The following is a 23,790-nucleotide window of genomic DNA, read 5'->3' as shown; positions in this document are numbered from 1 at the left end:
AAAATCACTTGCCCAGCAGCCACCCACGCCGCCGCGTCCAACGACACGCTGGGATAAAAGTTCCCGTAATTTGCTTTCACATCGCCTAAATACCTGCGACCTTGGAAAAATCCCCACGAAAGTTCTCGTAATTTCGCCAAGTACCTACTATTTAGCGGGTATTTTCTTTCGGGGAAATTACGCGTAGTTTGCTTTCACATTACCAAAATACCTGGTATTTTCTGATCGGGGTAAATTTCCCGATCAGAGAATACCTGGAACTGGCGAACTTCGAGGCGGTCTGAAACCACCTATTGATAGGTCTTCGGTACACTGAACAGCTCTTAAACATCCACAACCAAAGGTGCTAATGGACTTTTGTTCTTCTCATGGTGATGTGAAATAGAGATAGCGACAATCAAGAGGGTCATTACCGGCCATGAATATTGTTATGTATGAATCATGATTGGTAGTGTGTGGGACATTCAGTGCATACATAGGCGGTTTCAAACCGCCTCGATCACAAGAATCCCCGTTAAATTACGAGAACTTTTTAAGGCTAAAAAATACCCGTTAATTATTCCTGCATTCACACCGCCCCTAAACACATCCTTCGGGATAAGTTCCCGAAGTTACGAGCATGCGCAGTGTGGTCTGATAAGCAGGCAAGGCGGGAGATTCAAAATCTCTAGCCCAGCAGCCACCCACGCCGCCGCGTCCAACGACACGCTGGGATAAAAGTTCCCGTAATTTGCTTTCACATCGCCAAAATACCTGCGACCTTGGAAAAATCCCCACGAAACTTCTCGTAATTTCGCCAAGTACCTACTATTTAGCGGGTATTTTCTTTCGGGGAGATTACGCGTAGTTTGCTTTCACATTACCAAAATACCTGGTATTTTCTGATCGGGGTAAATTTCCCGATCAGAGAATACCTGGAACTGGCGAACTTCGAGGCGGTCTGAAACCACCTCATGGTACCAGTTTGCCATATATTTCCTTTCACAAATAATTGGGATTTTTGTTGAATTATCACCAATGAACAAGAACAGAAAGAAAAAAAAATGATTTAATTGATTTTGATTTATAAATGAGGAAAGATTATTGAGTCGTTGGGAAATAAAAGTAAGATTGTTTCAATTTTATCCAATATCACAATAGGCCTATATTTAGGTAGTCTAGATTTTATGTATGTACATCAAGAATAACCAGCCAACTGATATGAAAAATTAGTGTTTGTTACAAAATTAAGATTGGAATACAAAATACATAAGGGCATCCAAAAGTATTAATTCTGGGCGGTAAAGAAGAAGAGGGAAAAAAGGACAAAGAAGAACCACTTTCGTAGTACATGTAATACACGCATGCACTAACTTGATCACTTTTCAATAAGCGAGTTTGAGATGTAGTTCTTGCTTTGTATATCCGGGGGGGGGGGGGGGGCACTCGACCAAAAATGTGGTGGGGGTGTGCCGCGGGCGAGACAAAAAACGGGGGCCTTGGAGCGGGCTTATTGTAAAAAGGAGGGTCCTCGGAACGGGCTTCGGAACGACAAATGTTTGTGAAAACGGGGGTCCTTGGAACGGATTGCCAGCGTGTGATTGCGTATGCATCCCTATGGAACGGCCATGCGTGCATGATGCAGCTAGCGCGGCCTCCGCCCGGGGAGCTCTGCGGCCGCTTTTCACCAAAATTGCAGCTCATTCAATGCGATCGGAGCGGCGTAACGAAAAATATGTGAAGCTTTGGAGCGGATTTCCCTCTTCTTTTTTCTCAATAAGAAGAAAATGCTATGCCTTGGAGCGGCTTTCTTTGTTCTTTTTTCTCAACAAGGCAAAAATGCTATGCCTTGGAACGGAAATTTGAGTGTGAAAATGGGGGTCCCCTCCGTGGCACATACCCACTATGCATTATATACTGAGTGCCCCCCCCCCCCCCCGATGTATATCTTGCTATAGCTAAGTTATATGGTAAACCTCCCAGGAGCTTTGGCAGCTGCAGGTGACAGCAAAATGGACATTTAAGAAGTAAAACATGATTTGCTTAAGATAATATGAATTTTGATAGAACAAAATCTCATATTGGAGATACATGTACAAAAACAAAATTCTGATTTGCTATTTCAAATGTTTGAAACTCTGTATGGAAAATGATTTGCTTAAGATAATATGAATTTTGATAGAACAAAATCTCATATTGGAGATACATGTACAAAAACAAAATTCTGATTTGCTATTTCAAATGTTTGAAACTCTATATGGAAAAGTTGTAAAGAAAGATAGCGCTATCCCAAAGGGAGAAAGAAAGTTTCATAATTTAGAACTTGAAAGCTTGTTCCTTTCCACCCATAAGTTAAGAACCCCTTCTGTTATCAAAATGGGATACCCTGACAAAAAATGTGCTTCCAATTTATTCCTGTTAAAATCATGCTGACTTTGATTAACAAAAATTGCATGTGGCTGTGGTGGAGGTTAGGATATTGAAAGACCTTCTGACCACATTTTGACACAAATTGGGTCAAATAGAGCACCTGAAATTAATTATGAATATAGTGCAAAGAACCTTGACTTTCAAAAGTTATTTTTCTCTCCTCTGTTTTGAGTTTGGTAATATTTTATTTGGTGTTGAAAAGAAAAGGGGGTCAATTTTATACATAATTATGCATAGATACAGTACCTGTAATATATATTCAGATGTTGGTATATTCTTTTAACTGAAAACTTTAAAAATATTGTTTTCAGACTGTGTTTGAATAATAAAACAAGTAATTTAAGGTTTCTGAGAATGTGAGGATAGATAGGCTGCTTTTAAAAATTGATTGATGAATTAAAATTCAAATTAGTATCATTACCATGATAGGTTGTTTGCAAAATGGTGGATTAACATTGCCTTTGATTTGTTTTATCAAACACTGTGAATGTGTTGTGAAAATGATTATGTAGCATTTGAATAGTAATATATTTTGCATCTATAGATATTTGCCTTTCAATGGATTACTCAGCACCATCTGGCCATGTTCTTATTCTCTGGATTTTTTTTCACTGGATTTTCACTTATTCACTGGATATTTCATGTTAGATGAGTATCATTTTCTCATAAGCCATCACTGTAGCAGCTTACTTTTATTAATGATGAGGGGTCTGTGTGTGATCACCAAGGAAGGAACTCTGAAATGTCAGACAGACCTTTTAACGATGTCCATAGAGAGATTGCCCCCGTAAGGAGGATCAATTAGGGTGTCATCGTTAATTGGCACATGAACGGTCCCGGACGCTGGGTAGTAATTACTTAACCGCTCAGGGTAATGGGGTATGAAATCATATACAACAGTGGGAGCGTTCAGCCTTTATATTAAAGGTATTGTTTAACTTTGTGAGCAGCCGATTTAAAAAATTCTCAAACCAAGATGAAACATGTGTACAAGTGCATGTATTAGAACTAATAAACCCTGAAAACAACCATTATTGAGAATGAAAAGCTAAAAATACAAGGCAAACCCTGATTTTGTAATTAGGCGTCTTATAGACACCTAAATAGTACACATAAGTGTATGGGATGAAATTAAGATGGTGTTTCCGGTCACTTTATATTTCAATTTTTGAAGCACTAAATAATCATTTTCGAACGCAATTTTTTCAGGGCTTCATTTTTGGAACATATCACAGACACAGGTGACAAGTGTGACCTTCTAGCTCAGATTTTTTAAAAGTCAAACCAATGTTAACCAATCACTTTAAGTGATTTCAAGTTCGGTGTTGACCTTTTGGTGTTGGTGTTGTGTAAGATTTTTACATCAGCTCAGCACCAAAATGAACATGAGATGGGTATAGGGACAGAGTCACTTGGTATTGATCTCTATAAGTAGTGTGATTTTACTGATATACATTATTTTCATAAACTCAGATTTATAATAAAACTGTTGTTAAAACTTTGGTAAGTAATCTAAATTGTGCTTTGAATGCAAACACCACCACTAGCACCGAACTTGAAATTGCCATTGTATATCATGCAAAACAAAGGTACCTTCACCTCAAGAAGTGCAGCAGAGCTAGTGATCGATCATAGCTTGATTTTCACGATTGATTGGACACAGTAGTCAATGCAATCAATCGGATCATAAAGATATTCTTCTACTTTGATTGCTAAGCTTTGTGTTACAAACCCCAGTTGTCATGTAGTTCTATGACATGGGTTCAAATCCAAGGTGGTGTACTTTCTTTGATGAGGCAGTAAATTACCAGGCCTCACAGAGAGAACTTCAAGCTGTTAGTCCTCTAGTTGCTTATTCTTACTAATTAATTTTTTATTAATGATGCTGGAGAACGGTCCCCATAGGTAAATAATCATATCTTATTTATAGTTGGAATTTGAAATCATGCTGATATAACGAGATAATTCAGTTTGAGGAAATAACACAATGAGGCAAAATCCTTGATCTCGTCAAGTAACATGATAGGGGCAACAAGAAAATGATGAGATTATCCTTTGTGTTATCATGACAAAGTCTTGACAACATCTAGCATCTTGTCTTCTTGTCCCGATGGAACCAACTGTACAAGCTCTGGCCAATTGACATTATTGTCTTCTTGTCTCAAGGAATTGAATTAACATATTCCAATATCTTGCAGTTTTGTATTTCCGTCTTCTTGTCTTTATGTCTCATCAAAGCAGAGTTGAAGAGGCCCAGAAGCTCATCATCCTGACACATTTCCTGTATTCTCGTACTAAATTGTTTCATTGTTTTGTCATCTCGTTGCACAGTACACAATCCCAATCCCATGCAAACACAGGTGGAATTTCTCTTTAAAGTCTCCCATCTGCTCTTTTTTACATCATCGTCTTCCCCTGTTCTCTGACTAATCTAAAATCATGTGAGACGAAACAGACTGTACAAACAAGAAACTCTGCCTGGGGAGCCAGAAAACATACATGTAAGGATCGCGTATCGCACGCTCGCCATGTTGGCAGCGTATCGATCCGCACGCATGAAATGTCAATAGTTACACGGTATAAGATGGATCAGTATTGTCCCTTTGAGCGATTCCAGGGATCAGATTAGTAATCTTTCATATTTGATATAGGGGAAAATATAGCTATACATAGTTAAATCTTTGTTCTTTTGTTGTCTTTGGTGGGAGTTCCTGCTTGTACCAGGACATCTGTTTCTGGCTTTTGTGAATCTGGTGTACATTTATATTGCAATATTGAGGTTCAGTGTGTTTAAAAAATCTGCAACCAACAGGAATTTGGAAATGTACGTCTTATATTTTCTAATAATGCATGGATTTAGAATAAAAGGAGAATCTTTAATTTGAATCCTGAAATAAGTAAATATCCAACAATTTTCATTTTTTTTAGCTTTAAAGTTATGTTTGAGGTTCAAATCTAAATCAAGTGTTTGGATGGTCACTATCTATGGTCAATTGCCAATTCGTCTATTGCCAACTCATCTACTCATCACATGGTCTGTCATTTAGTCTAATGCCATTCCATCCATCAACATTTCGTCTGTCAACAGTTTCGTCCAATAACCATTTGGTCCAATCATCACTTCATCTAATCACCAGTTCATCTATTACCATTTCTCTCATTACCAGTAGCAGTCTAATATCTATTTTATTTTTCATCCATGTCGCCCAATTAACTCTTAGTCCAATTAGCAGTGGCGGGCTGTGACCCGTAGGAGACAAAGCATTGAAGGGGCGCAGCATTGTTCACAAACAATACAGTGCCCCTCCAATGTTTTTTCACCTCCGGGTCACGGTCCGCCACTGCAATTAGACCAAATGGTATATGGACTAAATGCCTATTGGACCAACTGGTTATTAGACAAAATGGTGGGTGGAAGAATGGCAATTAGACCATGTGGATAGCGGATGAACTGATGGTAGACCAAATGACAGTAGACGAGTTAGTAATTGGACAAATTGGCATTAGACGTATCGGAAATAAATCCCATCCATTGCTGGTTAGATTAACTTTTAATCCAGGGAATTTACCACGTAGAAAGTTGGATCCTATAGTTAAAATAAACTGTTTGATATAAAAATGATTTCATCTAAACTTGATTTTAGAGTACAAAACTTGCCAAGTGTTTTTAATATAGGGCACGATCTTCCTTTCACATACCTCACACAACTTTGTGTGAGATGAACATCAGTTATCTTTAAAGTGATTGGTTCACATTGGTTTGAAAAATCTGAGCTAGAATGTCACACTTGTCACCTGTGTCTGGGATATGTTACAAAAATGAAGCCCAGAAAAAATTGCATTCGGAAATCATTATTTAGTGCTTCAAAAATTAAAATTTAAAGTAACCGGAAACACCATCTTAATTTCATCCCGTACGGTTATGTGTACTATTTAGGCGTCTATGAGACGCCTATTTACAAAATCGGGGTTTGCCTTGTAGTTTTAGCTTTTCATTTTCAATAATGGTTGTTTTCAGGGTTTATTAGTTCTAATACATGCACTTGTACACATGTTTCATCTTGGTTTGAGAATTTTTTAAATCGGCTGCTCACAAAGTTAAACAATAACTTTAAAGAGAAATGCCAGTAGTTGCAGTAAACACTGATTTCATGAGAGAGTCTGTAAAACCAGGCTTAATTGTCAGAATATCATCAAGGATCTAGATCTGGTACAGTTGCATAAACTGAACTTTGTGAAATCTTGAAATCTACGCTGAAAAATGTTTACACTGAAGATCACCGACACAGATAGGCACACGTGGGACAGTGTATTATTATTGCTGGAATAAAGACCCGACGGAAGTGACCGAATCCGCGCTTATTTTGCTTATTTCTCAGCAATTACACAATTTCTTCCAGAATCCTTTGGCACATATTTTTTATTCATACAAACAGATACTTGGGTGGTCATTATATTAGATTCTGTCAAAAGTCATTTTGAGATCGTTACCAAAACTGGAATTTATCTTTAAGTCTTATAATATTCAATTAATGAATTTGCAAACCTCGTTACACTGTTTTCATAATATTGCATTTCCCCTTTAATTTGTCTGTAATGAAAATAGTCAATATTTTCCCGTACCAATCCAGAATAAAGATCCAGTATTTTTTTTTTCTAAAAGTCAAATTTTGTCTGTGATTTCAAGCAATACCAAAATATATTATGACTATGGCATCAGTATCACATTCGTCTGGATAACGATGATGCAGAAATTCATAAAATATGAGGGGGAAACCCGGCTGATACATGTATGTAAATGAATCCTTTGAAGAAAATAATAAAATTAACATAAATTGAAGGAAACAGGGTGCCAGTATCATAATCGATTTTTAAGTTATTATTATATCGCTATACATGGAATGGGAGCCCGATGAATATATAATTCATGGTATATATATTATGTTTTTATACTTATTCACAATTATGAAACATGTGAGGGTATATATTACCATATGTCATTGAGGACCATACAGGCAAGCAATATGATGATATCATTGTTGATACTTTCACATCGAGGCTATATCTAGTTGCTTTCCATAGCATATGACTCCATTTTGTTGGTACAGAGCAATATGCACTTTAATTATGAAGCATTAGCCCTAATGTTAATTTACTTTTTTTGTAAAAAGGTTCTTAAAGGTCAAGTCTACCCCAGAATAAAGTTGATTTGAATAAATAGAGAAAAATCAAACATGAATAACGCTGATAAATACATCAAAATCGGATGTAAAATGAGAAAGTTATGACATTTTGAATTTTCGCTTATTATTCAAATAATAGTTCTATGCTCAACTCAGTGATATGCAAATGAGAGAGTCGATGATGTCACTCACTCACTATTTCTTTTTTTTTTATTATTGTTTGAATAATACAACATTTCAATTTTTAGCAAATTCGAAAATTAGGACCTCCTTGCTTGAACCAAAATATGTTAAAATAATGGAATTACATGTGTTCAGGGAGGAATGAAACTTTGTTTCACATGACAATGACAAGAAAATCAAAATATTTTATATTTCATATAATAAAGTACAAAAGAAATAGTGAGTGGATGATGTCATCGGTCCCCTCATTTGCATGCCGACCAGGATGTGCATATATCTGTTTTGAAAAATTAAGCGAAACTTTAAAATGTTATAACTTTCGTCATTTTACATCCGATTTCGATTAAATTTTCAGTGTTAATATGCTTGTTGGATTTTTCTCTTTCTATTCAAACCAGCTTTGTGTTTGGGTGGACCTGTCCTTTAAAATACACCGTTATTAATCTTTTCATGTAATTGACGTGAATAGAGGAAAGAGAGGAGAAAATAGGGAAGGTAGAGGAAGGCTCCACACTAACTTTTTATCTTGGTGGCCCTACCGGTCCACCAAAATCATCAATTTCATATTCCTGGTGGCCCGAAAAGCAAAGTTGGTGGCACTAAAACAATAGAAAACAATACAATTTATCAAAACTTTGATTCCCAACTGGGCCACCGATTGCAGGCTTTAATTGCAGGCTTTTACAGAATTTTGGTGGGTGTGGCCCGACTTTCATTTTTTGGTTGCCCCGAGGCAACCGGGCCACTGCTAATGTCGAGCCCTGGGTAGAGAAGATAAGGGGAAGGAGTGGATGAAAAGAAAAGAGAGAAGGTGAAAGAAATGATAGATGAGTGAAGAGTGGAGGAGAGAGAAAGGAGTGAGGGAGAAAATAGATGGATCCGTATTCTGAAGTCAGGTTTAACTTAAGCTCAGGTTTAAAGTTGTGGTTTAAGTATGGACAGCCAATTGTGACATAATCACTAACAGTAGAGATATCATGCTTCAGCTCATTTGGCTCTCAAATCATTCATAATAGTGTAGGAAGTATAAATAGATGATTGTCTTCACCATCGATGAATCAGGAAAGAGCACAGTAAACATAGGAAACATACAACTTAAACAAATGTTTGGTACTTTTGGCTTCCCATACTTAAACCTGAGTTTAAGTTAAACCTGCTATCAGAATACAGGCCAATGTGTTATGGATAATCATCACCATTACAGTCACATCAATAAATAACTCTGTAGAATCGCTTTAATATGTTTTTTCTCCCCAGACATTGATTTCAAAGCCCAATTTGATTCCTTAGTTGGTATACACCCAGGCTTTGAAAAAAAGGAAACATTTTGTATTGCCACAGGGAAAATTGGCGCTATTAAGTATTAGCATCCACTATTGGAGCCCAGATGATTTATGAAATGACTTATTGTATTCTCAGGCAAAAGGCGCTTTATAAATACAGCTATTATTATTATTATTATTGGAATTAACAAGCTTGTATTTGGGTGGTGATACATATTATTACATACATATGCTTTTAAATGCTATTTCATGAATTATTTACAAATTTCTGGAACCTATGATTGTGTGGGTGTTATTGTGCAGAGTTATTTTCCAAATTTAGATTATATTTTGTAGTCTCTTCTCCCCATTTTTGCCTCACATCATAACTATATTGTGATAAATCTAAGTAGATTTTGATAGTTGTCAATAGTGAACCTAGAAATAAACATAAGTTGTGGTTATGAAATTAATTTGTGGGACAAAATGTCTTATTAGAAACTATTGATTTGGGCCTATTATGAACCTAATAATTAATGCATGCTTTAAGATTTTGGAATCATTAAAATTATCAGAAATCGATGCAATGTTGCTGTGGGTGAAACAAAAAATGCATGTATTGGGCTATGCCACAATGTTTGGCCTGAAAATGTTACATATTTTCTCCCATATTTCAGATGCTGGGGCATATGAAGAGCAATCGTCTGAAGTGGAAATTTTAAATAACATGAAGAGGAGTATAAAATCTACAGCAGTTGCTTTTCTTACAGGGTATCAACTTTTAAGGGAGCACTTGCTGTGGGCCAGAAGGATGCCAGATTTCCATTACTTTAACAGATAGATAATTATAACGCCCTCTTTGTTCAGAACAGACATTATGATGTCTACTATCTACCTAAGATATGAAGTCATTTCATGTCAAAGGACAAAGGTCATCAGAACTACAATCATACACCAATTGGTATGTTTGGATTATCATGGTTGGGAAAACTGAAAATCAGCGAAAAGTTATGTGGGTATCGGGATGATTTCACGCTCGAAATGATCAAAAGAGCCCTGGAAAATGATAAAAAGAGCCCCAAATTCCACATTCACTGTAATGTTAGCTTAACCATTGCTGCATAGTAATGATAATAATAATAATTTATATATAGCGCCATCTATCTAGAAATATTCTATTCCGAGGCGCAATGTTATCATTATTACCCGGCTTCAGCTCGAGCTTCCTTTCAGCGCTCATCCATGCAAGGAATTAACCCTGCCGGGTACCCATTCAGCTCACCTGGGTTGAGTGCAGCACAATGTGGATAAATTTCTTGCTGAAGGAAATTACGTCATGACTGGCATTCAAACCCACAACCCTGTTTCAAAGTCAGAAGACTAATCCACTGGGCCACAATGCTCCACATAGTTAGGAAATGGATGTGAAAAGTAGCCTCATAAAGCTTGCTAAAATCTGTCATATCCGTCAGTGTTGTAATTTTTAAGCATGGCAAGACATAAAATCTCAACGCCGTACATACGCCACACTTGAGCCTGGTGAGGCGGTCGGAATTAATTCCTTGAAATGCTTATGAGCTGTATAGGCTTACCAGATTTAAACATTTAGCTGTTTAATCCCTATTTTGCATACTATTTTGATTTTGTTATGGAGATCTGGGGCCTGTCTTACAAAGAGATGTGATCGATCCAATCGATTGTAACTCTATGGAAATCCACCAGTGTCATAATTTTTTCTACAGGAAATTTGCACGATGTCTTTTGTAAACAAAGAGAAGGAGAGTGAATTTTCAAGAAAACAACGACTGCATGAATATACATCATAGTCTTCATAGATAGAAAATATTTTGATCAAACATGCATAACAGATGCTAACGTGGCTGGCCATCCATAGTTGTGATTGATTTGATCAATCATAACTCTTTTGTAAGACAGGACCATGGGGCCCGTCTTACAAAGAGTTGTGATTGATCCAATCGACCACAACTATGGAAAGCCAGCAACGTCAACATCTACAATACATTTTTATTCAAAATATTTTTGAGGTAAGATGTATATTCTTACGTTCATAGTTTTATTAAAAATTCAGTGTGCTTCTCTTTGTTTCAAAGGACATTGTGCCAATTTTCTGAAGAAAAAATTGTGACATTGATGGATTTCCATATTGTTGAGGTTGATCGGATCAATCGCAATTCTTTGTAAGATGGAGCCCAGATTGGCAACACTTGTCATAGTTCCTTCTTCCAGGTTATTGGTGACTTATAGCTTTTCTGATGCCCCCTAAGTGTCCAGTTTTGATAAATGACATTCTTAAAAATTAATAATGAAAAATAATCTCTGTCAAGAAATATATTCTATGGTGATTATTACCCTGAGTTGTGAAAATTTCATCTGTTACCTTTCATCATTTTTCAATGCTTATTGTATTTTTTTATATGAATTGTGATAATATGAAGAAAAACTGGACATTTTGGGAGTGAAGTAGAAAGAATGAAAGACAGCAAGATCATGCCAAAATATGGATTTCAGTACACAATCAACCATGTGCACGTACATGTATGTATCCAAACACCTCTTTATGATATATAACTTCTAAACTTGACCATATACTGGACTTGTATATTTTTGTATTCTTATTGATATCTGTATTTTGAAAAGAAGAAAAAAACCCAGAAATGGTTATTTAATCAGGCCACAAAAATGAAATGACCTATTACAAAATTTTAAGTGGTAGTAAATTCTACATTTGGAAGCTATTAAGTATTTCATAGAATTGACCTTACTGAATAAATCTTATTCAGCAAAATATGCAGTGGAAGTTCACATGTAATCATATTTAGTTTGTATGCTTATGTTGATTAAGTGCATGGAGGAAAGTCTTGCGTACAAATACTTGATAAGGTGCATTGTTTGTAGAATCAAGGACTCTTAGAAAATGTTTGCTGTATCGGTAATACCTTTGCTATCCCATTAAAGTCAATATGAGAACAATATATTATTGGCATTGTGAATTATGTGAGGAAGAAATAAAGGTGCTCATCTTCCTTCATGCTTTTTTTCATATAAGAGAGTGATAAATTGTGTTTTCAGACACACTGACATCCAAGGAGAGTGGAGAGAGATGGAAATAGCGGGGACAATGAAAGTCGCCATGGCAACACAGATAATTGTAATTTTTGGTTCATTTTCTCTTTTATTCTACCCTGACAGATGAAAGAGATGAGGCTATCAAGACTGATATCAATCAGAACCAGAGAATGAAAGACAGGATGGCAGAACCAGACATCTTTGGTGTCCAACTAGAGGTAAGATGGAGGATGAGGCAGAAGAAAGGGAGATGGAGGAGTGGAAGGATGGAGGGAGAGAGGGGGAGGGTGGGAGGGGGGCAAGCAGGAGATAGGGAGATGAGGGAGATATTGAGACTGATATCAATCAGAACCAGAGAATGAAAGACAGGATGGCAGAACCAGACATCTTTGGTGTCCAACTAGAGGTAAGTTGGAGGATGAGGTGGAAGGAAGGGAGATGGAGGAGTGGAAGGATAGAGGGAGAGAGGGGAGAGGTGGGGTGGGGGGCAAGCAGGAGAGAGGGAGATATTGAGACTGATATCAATCAGAACCAGAAGATAAAAGACAGAATGGCAGAACCAGACATCTTTGGTGTCCAACTAGAGGTAAGAGAGAGGATGAGAAGAGAGGGGAGATGGAGGAAGAGAGGGGGAGAGGTGGGGGGGGGGGGGCAAGCAGGAGAGAGGGAGATGGGGGAGATATTGAGACTGATATCAATCAGAACCAGAGAATGAAAGACAAGGATGGCAGAACCAGACATCTTTGGTGTCCAACTAGTGGTAAGAGAGGGGATAAGAGGGGGGGGGATGAAGGGGAGATGGAGGGAGAGAGGAGGAGGTGGGGGGGGGGCAAGCAGGAGAGAGGGATGGGGGGAGGTAATAGGTGGTTTCAAACTGCCTCGATCACAAGAATCCCGTTAAATTACGAGAAATTTTTTAGGCTGAAAAATACCCATTAATTATTTTTGCATTCACACCGCCCTGAAACATACCCTTCGGGATAAATTCCTGAAGTTACGAGCATGCGCAGTATGGTCTGATAAGTAGGCAAGGTGCGAGATTCAAAATCACTAGCCCAGCAGCCACCCACGGCGCCGCGCCCAACGACACGCTGGGCTAAAAGTTCCCGTAATTTGCTTTCACATCGCCAAAATACCTGCGACCTTGGAAAAATCCCAGCGAAAGTTCTCACAATTTCGCCAAGTACCTACTATTTAGCGGGTATTTTTCTTTCTAGGAAATTACGCGTAGTTTGCTTTCACATTACCAAAATACCTGGTATTTTCTGATCGGGGTAAATTTTCTGATCAGAGAATACCTGGAACTGACGAACTTCGAGGCGGTCTGAAACCACCTATTGAGAATGATATAAATCGGAACCAGAGAATGAAAGACAAGGATGGCAGAACCAGATATCTTTAGTGTCCAAAGAGGATGAGGGGTGGAAGGTCAGGGGGAAGGATGAGTGGTAAAAGGGAGGGAGAGGGGGATGAAGGAAAGGGGGGGAGGGAGGAGAGAAAGGGAGAGAGTGCTTTTTTCAGGAAGAAGAAGGATGAGGGGTGGAAGGTCAGGGGGAAGGATGAGTGGTAAAAGGGAGGGAGGGGGGGGGGGGGGGAGGAAGGGGGGGGGGGAGGGAGGAGAGAAAGGGAGGGAGTGCTTTTTTCAGAAAGAAGGATGAGGGGTGGAAGGTCAGGGGAAGGATGAGTGGTAAAAGGGAGGGAGAGGGGGTGAAGGAAGGGGGGGGGGGAAGGGAGGAGAGAAAGGGAGGGAGTGCTTTTTTCAGGAAGAAGAAGGATGAGGGGTGGAAGGTCAGGGGGAAGGATGAGTGGTAAAAGGGAGGGAGAGGGGGATGAAGGAAAGGGGGAGGGAAGGAAGGAGGAGGAAAAGGGAGGGAGTGCTTTTTCAGGAAGAATATAGAAGAGAAACTAATATAATGCAGTCACCATCTTCACAGATATCTTTTCTGAAACAGACGTTTGTCATCACAAAGAGGAAGATATAAGGATCTGTAGGAAAAAACCTTGAGAGAACAGGAAAACGACAAGAATGGTTAATGTTCTGAGGTTTGCTATTACTTTGTAATGGGCCTTTTAATATCCTTACCAAGATGTTTTAATGTACAGTATGTAGAGACTTTCAGACAACTCTTACAGTTATATCAGGATCATCAGGATCAAATAAAGGTAACTTTGCATAAGTCAAATCTGTCCGAACAGGGGAAATTCAATGTAGAGTTATAACACATTTGTGTATAATCTGGTCTTAAACATTGCTTGAACTTAGTTGAATATTCAACTTTTGAAATGATATTGATCAATGCAACTTTTGTAACGATAATTGATGCAACTTTTGAAATGATAATTGATCAATGCAACTTTTGTAACGATAATTGATGCAACTTTTCTTGTAGTTACTGCCAAAAATATTTACCCTATTCCTAACCATAATTATTTACATATAATATTGATCAGTCAGTTGATAATTTTTTAATAAAATTTTGTCCTGTTGACTGGGGGTTGCCAGATTCACCTCACACTCACAGAAATCACCCCACCCCCTTCCTCCACACAAAAACCTTTCACTCTGTAAGAAAAGAAGATAGTTCAAAATGACACTTTCAATATTATCAGACTCTTTTTTTTGTGCTACATGTGGCAAAAGCTACGTTATGTCTGTAATCCGAGACAGGTTTGTATGTATATTGTGGAGCAGAAATAGAAGCATTCTGTTATGATTATCAATAAAGTACAGATGGTATCTGTTCTGTCATCGCTTACATGGGACTTCCTCAACAATGATGAACATGACTTATCTGATTGAAGCTTGTACAATGTGTCACAAAAAAAATGTACCACAAAAACATTTTTTAGTTGTTTATTTCTCTTTAAAGATGCCTGAGACATTTTAGCTCTGTGGGGTTTATTATATGATGATTCTATTGAGTGATTTATATCTTAAAAGTTAAAGCATGAATAATAAGTAATTAAGTTTTACCATCAGGGATACTGATAGAAACTGTTTATATATATTTTGTATTGTATTAGTTTTAGGAATTAAAGACATTAGTATTAAGGGCTACATAAATCTACTACTACTACTACTACTACTACTACTACTACTACTACTACTACTACTACTACTACTACTACTACTACTACTACTACTACTACTACTACTACTACTACTGCTTCTACTACTACTACTTATAATAATAATGATAATTATAATAAAAATTATTATCATTATTATATTGAGTGATAAGTAATTTAGTTCTGCCATAGTTAAACTTTATACTGATGTATATTTGTTTATTTTATTTGGCTAGTTCTAGGAATTAAAGACATTATTATTAAGAGCTGCATAGATGTAATTATTATTATTATTATCATTATTGTCAATGTATATGTACCAAACTTTGGTTTTATCATGGGGCTGTATAGTTTTGATTGGTATATGAACTCTTTCCCAAGTTCAGAGGATATTGCTGTTAGTGAGATAAAATACTTTATAGCAACCAAACACATGTTAGATTCAACCATTTAAACCTTTCCCTGTGTGGAGGGGGAGGGGGTGGGGGAGGGCATTCAACTTTTCCTGTTATAGGTCTGGATTTTCTGGCATTCTAAAATTTCTAGGTGACAAATCCTTGTAAAATATCCCAAAAATAAACTTCTGGGTTCATTGTCAAAAAGGTTGTCATTCAACAGTAACAACTAGTTAATAACAACCATGGAATCCTTGAGTTTTGTTTTTTGGCTGTTCAGCATTTTTCCATGCTGGTTTTCATTGGATTGTAAAGTTGATATTAGCTTTTATGAACAAAAAAACAAAAATAAAAACATGGCTGTTTTATTTGAGGTTTAAATTAATCAATACTAATATAGCCATTTTGAAAGATTGCAAGCCTTTATTTCGGAGTGAAGGTCAAATTAGTTTCAAATCGTAGCCAATCCTACGACTGCTATGATGTCATTACGACTAGATATTAAATTCGCTTTTATTCTTTAAAGGATGATAGCATAGTCACATAGGTATTCATATAATGATTTAGAACATTATACAGTAAGATATTCAAAGTCTCAATATTAGCATCAAATTCGACTACATTTTATTCTGAAATCGGGTCGCACACCAAACGTAAGGTGTGCAGTCGCCTTAATAAGCACCTTCCTATTACAGTAATTGGAATGGTTTTTGTATCGATAGGACTATATATATACATGTGTGTGCCTGATGTTTCTCATGTGATATTCAGGGTTAGATTTCTATCATTTATGAATATCAGGCTGCGGTTGTGCTCAATCTATGATCAGTATAATTAGACTGTGGTTTGTGGAAAGCTCTGATAGCACCTATTCACATTGGCCCGTATTCTGAAGTTGGGTTTAAATTTGTGGTTTAAACTAAAGCCAAATGATACTAACAATACAGGTATAATTTATCAGATCATCTGCCACCCAAATCATTCAAAATTGTTGAGGAATGATAACTGAATAATTTTTCTCCCCCATAATAGCATGATAAAAGAAGACAGTGAACATAAGAAACATACACTGTTGACAAAATTTTGATATTTTAGGGCTTCCAATCATTTTAGCACAGAGTTAGACCATGACCTAAGTTAAACCGGACTTCAAAATATGGGCTACTGACTTTATAAGCTTTACAATAATTAGACTAATGTATGTTTTTAATTGCTTCCAGAGAAAGTGATGTGATTATTTTTACTTCTTTGCCACTTAATATTTTTGAAAAGTTTTGATGCAAATATTATGCCTTTACTAGAGTGTTTAAACCTCGTATCTCAATTCTTTAAAAAAAAATCTGGGCAGCTCAGAAAATGTTGTATTTTAGAAATATACCAATGATGACGACCTCATATTGTCTGACAGCAGTCTTCTCTTTATAGGCAAAACAAGGTTGTTGCATGTACTTTTGCCAAACTCTAAAAAAATATATAAATTTTTCTTCTGAGTGATCCTGAACCCAAACTTGGAAAAATTGGTTTTATACCTTTCACATTCGAAGGATCAGAACTCTGTGACTGGTGATATTGTTCACACTAGCAAGGTGTCAAATTAAAGTTGAAGAGTAATTCACAAGAAAAAACAAATATTATTGATTTAGCAGACCTTTGAGCTTTGATTATCTTTTTTTAAGAAACTCTCTTTATATTACACAGAAATCTCACAAAATGATTTAATAAACCAAATCTTTTATGTGTATCTTTTAGGTATAAAATGACACCACTCTTACGGGAGAAACAACTTGATTTTAAATCATTGTTCTTCTTCAAAGTTGATGGTGAATTGTCCTGCCATCAAGACTTCTATATTACTGAATATTCAAGAACAAAGTTTTCTTTACCCTGTGCGAACAGGGTGCAGTAGGGCCATTGACCACTAAGATGGGAGTCAGGAAGCTTTCGCACCGGTTGATTTATACAAGACAATCGACTTGACGAGAGATTGAAATTATCTGGTGTGAATTGATCAATTCCTGCTGCTATTGTAGTGTACTGTGGGATACTTGATATATTTACAAAATTGAGATGAATCAACTGTCAATACATGTGTCAGAAAACTATTGACAAGATATCCAGGAGGGGTACTGGGGGTTCTGAGTTGGCTTTAGCCCCTTGCTCTTATTTGAGTTTTTTAGCCAAGTCCACCCCAAAATATTTTTTTTTTCATTTAACTAAAAGTAAGCCAATCTAAATTATCTGATTTTTATAAATGTTTCAGTGTCGTACTTGTTTTTTTTCTCTTTTTATTCAAATAAACTTCTTGTTTGGGATGAACGTGGTAGCGTGGATCTTTATAACAATTGTCATGTACACTGGATCTGCCATCACATTTTTTTTCTCATAATTTGTAAATTCACCTGTTATCATGTATTTCAGGTCCATGGTACGCCTAATCATGCTGTATGACATGAACAGTTAGACTTTGGTCATCTTGTATCAAGCATAGAAAATTAGATATTTCAATAACTAAAGGGTTACAACCAAAAAAGTTAAAATGATATTATACACTCTAGATTTCCAAGACGAAAAACTTCCATTTGAGAACACTATACCCCAGTTCCCCCTCTCATCAATTCTCTTCTCCAGCCGTAACTGCCTCAAGAAAGCAATTCAAGTATCAAAACACCTGTTTCTTGACGTTGGTCCAAAGATAAAACAACAGCCCGGCATATACAGTCACAGCAGGGGGCCACACACGATGGGATGCATGCGCAGCGCTGAGTGCAGTCCCTGTAAGCATGCCGTCATTTTTATTCGCTTACTTTCCTTATCCGAGGTCGATTTTCTTCGTTCGAAATTGAAAATGGACCAACATTGGGTTACTGAATACAATATGCCTTTGAAAACGTGATTAAATATAATATGCCTTTGAAAACGTGATTAAATATGGAATACAATAATTTCATTCTGAAGGTCCTACTACAGGCAGAGAAGTCTTACGTAATAGTGCAGCTGGTGTTTATCTTTTCGTCCTTTGATCAACGCTCATATACTGGCCTGTGGGGGTGAAATTGAGACAGGGGGATTACCCCGGCCCTGGATTACTTGGCCAAGCGCGGTTGATAAGGGCTTGGAAATGAGTTTTAGGAGATCCAAATGGAAAATGGGGTACAACAGCGCAGTTTGCAAACCGAACTGCGGTATTGTTTCAAAGGGAAGTTTGACGTAATGCCAGAATTTGAAATAAATCCATATCAGCTGTGAATAGTGACCAGCTGAATAGTTGAATTATTTTCAATCTTAAGAATTAACTTTTAAATCTCAAAAGATTTAAATTCAAATCTTTTAGCTTCATATTTGAATCCGCAAGGTTTAAATCTATTAGTAGGCTAGGCACAATTCACTGCCGATCTGTATTTATTTCAAATCTTTGGAATTTAGAGTATAAAATTCAAATGAAGATCGATAGTTTCTTTTCATTCTTATTTCTCATATCCACAGGTGACGAGTCGTCTCTTAGATGCCGAGAAGAGAAGATTACAGGTCCTGTCTAAAGAGCTGAGATCCAAACAACCTGATGTCGTCCAAGAATATCAAGATGCACGGAAGGTTGGTTCTCCAGTAATTTGAATTAAACTTAAAGGAGAATGAAACCATTGGAACAAGATAGCTTGTATGAAAACAGAAAAATCAAAGAAACAGATCAACAAACGTTTGAGAAAAATCGGACAAATAATGAGAAAGTTATGAGCATTTGAATATTGCGATCACTAATGCTATGGAGATAGTAAATTGGCAATGCGACAAAGATGTGTGATGTCACTTGTTAACAACTCTCGTCATTACTTTAGTATATATTTCACTAGAATTGCCTCTTTTATCACATCTATCCATAAATCATGTGTTCTGTCTACATGAGGGCATGTAATAGATATTTTTTAAGAATACATCATGGATAAAGAGTTTGTATCATCATAAGAAAAAGCAAAAAGAGACATTTTGAGGTATTTTATAGTCCACCAAAGGGGAAAGTTGTTCATCAGTGACATCACACATCCTTGTCGCATTGCCAATGTGAGGATCTCCATAGCATTAGTGATTACAATGATTACAATATTCAAATGCTCATAACTTTCTCACTATTTGTCTGATTTTTCTCAAACTTTCTTTATTCTTATTCTTTGATTTTTATGTTTCTACACAAGCCTATTTGTTCCAAAGGTTTCATTCCCCTTTAAAGCAGAGTAAAACCCACAGAGCAAGTCTATGTGAATGCAGAAAATTAAACAATAAGATCAATGAAAGTGTGACCTGAATTGGACAAACAATAAAAAGTTAACTCATAATGTTCTCAGACATTGACTAATTCATTTATCTGATTTTTCTTTTGTTTGTATAACTTTCATTGGTTTCGAGCATTTCATTCTCCTTTGATGGAAATTTGGTTATTAATAAAGTGCATGTATTCACTATGCAAGTAACTAATAAGCAGTGATATTACCAAAAATGTGATATCATTCCAAATACTAAATTTCATTTTGATCCTATGATTTCTTTTTTTAATTCAAACATGGTTTAAAAGTCCATAAAGTGTGGGGACGATATTTAAGTTCATGGGATCTGTATGATGCACGTGTATGTGAAAAAAATCTTGGTGCCTGAAGAAAATATTTTTGGTTTCTTTCTGGCTTCATTCTGTTGAGTCACAGTGTCTTATCCTTGGGAACTGTGTTATCAGACCCTAGTCAAAGGAAAGGAAGGAGGCTGGAAAATAATACTCTTAAAAGTCTGCCAGGGTAACCTCTAGGTTTTTTCAGGTTTATTGAAGTACAAAATTTAAAGATCCAAGAAGTTCAAATTAATACTTTCAACCGGTGTGTTGGCTCAGTTGGTAGAGCGTTTGTCTTACAACCGGAAGGTCGGGGGTTCAAACCCCGGCTGCGTCAGACCAAAAGACGTTAAAAGATGGGAGTTGCTGCTACCCTGTCTGGCATTCAACAATTAAAGGGATAGAGCCTTGTCAATCTGGCGCTGCACAGCGGCTGCCGGGCCCACGATCAATTGGGCAAAACAAATTTTCGGGGTATTTCATTTCTGGTGTCTATTTTGAACAATAAAAAAATATGGATTTTTTAAAATAAAAATTTGGCACCACCTTTTGTCATAGGATATATTCTTCTTGATTTATTCCAGTTAAGTCCAGGACCCGTTGCATTATGGTAAGTTTGCCATGTAATGGTAACTTGCATGAGATCCTTGATTCTGATTGGCTGTTGATCATTGTTACCATGGTAGTTACCATTGGATGGCAAAGTTGCCATAATAGTAACTTTTATTCAACAGGTCCCAAATCAGGGGCACGTCTTTACAAAGACTTGCGATTGATCTGATCAATCGTAACTATGGAAAGAAAGCAAAGTCAACATATAAAATGGATGTTTGCTCAATTTTTTTTCTAGATATGAATGCATATCTATAATTTCATTGACTTCTTGACAGTTCAGTGTGTTCTCCTTTGTTTACAAAGGACATTTTGCACATTTCCTGTAGAAAAAAATATGACACTGATGGATTTCCATAAAGTTACAATTGATTGAATCAATCTTAACTCTTTGTAAGACAGGGCCCTGATGTGGATAGTGAAGAGCACTAGCCAAACACAGGATTTACATTTAAACCTTAATAGAGTTATATTTAATCATTTAAAGAATTAGATTTAAACTAAAAAAAATAGATCTTAAGATAAAAGATTTAGATCTTTAGGATTCATGTTATAATCCTATTAAGTAGTCGATGACCACAGCTGATCTTGATTCACATAATGAAGAGTGTGAAATCAGTATCAAATTCAAATATTAATTTTTTGCACCTTTAAGACTAGTGCCTTTCTATTTTGACAACTTTATGTCATGCACCCTACCAAACATTTGGTTCCCATGGTTACAGAGTGATAATATACTGTAGTGATATGACATATAAGATTGGAATACAATATTTGTCTATTTGGAGGATTTGAAATCAATTCAGTTCATCAGATCTCATGAGATATGAAAGACAAGAACATTACCTTTTTTCCAGCTGGAAGATGACCAGCACCTTCCTCTCTGTTTTGACAACTTCATGTCATCCATCCTACCAAACATTTGGTTACTGAGTAACCATTTACCCTAGGGTTTGCAGAGGTAACCTATCCTTCTTCATTGATCATGTGCTCCCAAGAACAAGCCATGTTCACATTATAAATGCAGGCTCGCTATCTTTGACTGAGATCAACTTTTATCATTGACAGGGCCATTTACTAAATAGAAATTAATCAATTGCAGGGATGCCACTTTTCAGGCAAAAGCCTGAATTCAGGCTCTGGCAATTTATTTTCAGGCCATAGTTTTAGCATTTTTGTGTACAAAATATTGTATTCTAGGTGATTTTCAGGCCCTCTGATCAATCCCAACTGTCATCCCTACAGTTGATAAACTAGAGATGTGTTTTGCTTATGTTTTAAGGCAGAAGGTTTATAAAATTCTCATGGAAAATGTTCATGTTCGTCATGACTATGACAAGTTCACGCATTGAATCATGCCACATCGTCCCATGTTAAGTGTGCGGGCCAGTGCGGAACAATGCTTGAAGTGTCGTGCCAAAATTTTAAACTTTCTAAAATAGTGGCACAAGGAATTTCTGGCGTGAACTATTCGTAAAACCCCATGGGGCCAAGTCATGCCATGGCGCAAGTGGCACGCAATTTACAACTATTCACAACTAGTTTACGACTAGTTCACGAGGAGCTCACGAATAGGTTACGCATACTTAATGCAAGTATCACAATTGCTGGCCTAGAAGGCATGTACATATGGGCAGTTTGGCCATATTATAATGAACAGCAGTTCATGAAGTTTGATTTTATGCTCCAATGAATGATAATGAAATGAATGACGTGACAATGCGTTAACTATTCATAAATACTGCGTGAACATGTTGTGCCTAATGATAAAACATTATACATAATAAATTCATTCAAACAATAAAAGCTTAAGAATTGAATTAATGACATAGTAAACAATTAGATATACGTGAAATTATACAATTTAGTAGAAAAATATTGGAAAAGCCAAAAAGCTACAAATGTTATTTCCCTAAAATGCCTTAAACCAGATCAAAATTAAATCAGATTTAAGGTGAGAAACACCCTGGAAATGGTAAACTACAATTCCTGTGTGAATGTGTGTGTTGATTTTAACATTTTATTGACAGTGATCTTAATTGGAAAGTGTTAATTAGTTATGTAATTAACTAATAGCACATTGATAATACATGGTGTAATTAAAATTGCATCATCTGCTTATTCTGTTGAGGATATAGGTAGCTGTTTGACATGACATGGATCAGGGCTCTGTAACACAAAGGTTTTGCAATGGATTGCATATATAAAGAACCATGTGCACTGATTGGTCCCCGGTCAGTGTTTTAAACCAAATGCGCCTGTAACATTGATCTTGATTGGTCAGTTCATTTAGCGATTGATCGCTAATCTTTGTGTTACCGAGCCCAGATCACCAATATGAAAATAAACATATATTGCATGCTCGTAAAATTTGAATTTTCATAAATTTTCATCATTATTCTGCAGCCATTTTATTTTCGCTTGACGTATTAAATGTAATCCATTATCAATGATTTGCCAACTCAGCAAAGAAAGGATAGATTTAGGAAGGAGATAAATAAAAAGATAAAAAAGGACTTATAATCAAGTTGAAATGACACAAATGAGTGTTATAGTTGAGAGAATAGATTTTAATATTTCAGGCATATAGCCCTTGGTCAAGAAAATTTTGTCATATAACAGACACACAACAGTTTGAATACAGTGTAACAGTGGATTAAGAGAGAGAGATAGAGAGAAAGAAATATGGAGATAAGGAGATAGAGAGAGAGATTTAATGAAAGATTTAATGATATTGAATTAACATTTGCTTCTATCTTTCTTGTTAACTACAGCAAAGAGACTTTGAAAGACGGAAAGCTTATCTTGCGTAAGTACAGAAGCTATATAATAATGATAATAATATCCTACTTATATCTAAGCACACATGTGGGGGCGTTGTGGTCTAGGGGTTAAGACTGTCGTCTTTAAATCTGAAGGACCTGGATTCGATTCCAAGCCATGGCATGTTTTCCTTTAGTGAGAAATTCACCCACATTGTGCTGCACTCAGCCCAGGTG

The 23,790-nt window shown here is 36.5% G+C and overlaps 1 protein-coding gene across 1 annotated transcript in view; it reads left to right on the top strand.

Annotated features, from left to right (window-relative positions):
* The first annotated feature begins 12,462 nt into the window (after positions 1–12,462).
* Positions 12,463–23,790, top strand: part of LOC121432159 — a 63,494-nt gene continuing 52,166 nt past the window's right edge. Inside the window, exons 1-3 of the mRNA XM_041630016.1 lie at positions 12,463–12,530; positions 19,072–19,179; positions 23,566–23,600. Of these exons, the coding sequence (XP_041485950.1) occupies positions 12,483–12,530; positions 19,072–19,179; positions 23,566–23,600 (191 nt within the window). The 5' untranslated portion in view covers positions 12,463–12,482. The remainder of the gene's footprint in view (positions 12,531–19,071; positions 19,180–23,565; positions 23,601–23,790) is intronic.

The sequence above is a fragment of the Lytechinus variegatus genome, chromosome 18 (genome assembly GCF_018143015.1).
Source record: "Lytechinus variegatus isolate NC3 chromosome 18, Lvar_3.0, whole genome shotgun sequence".
Classification (NCBI taxonomy): Eukaryota; Metazoa; Echinodermata; class Echinoidea; order Temnopleuroida; family Toxopneustidae; genus Lytechinus; species Lytechinus variegatus.
Note: the sequence above shows the minus strand (reverse complement) of the source record. Positions and strands in the feature narration are given on the sequence as shown.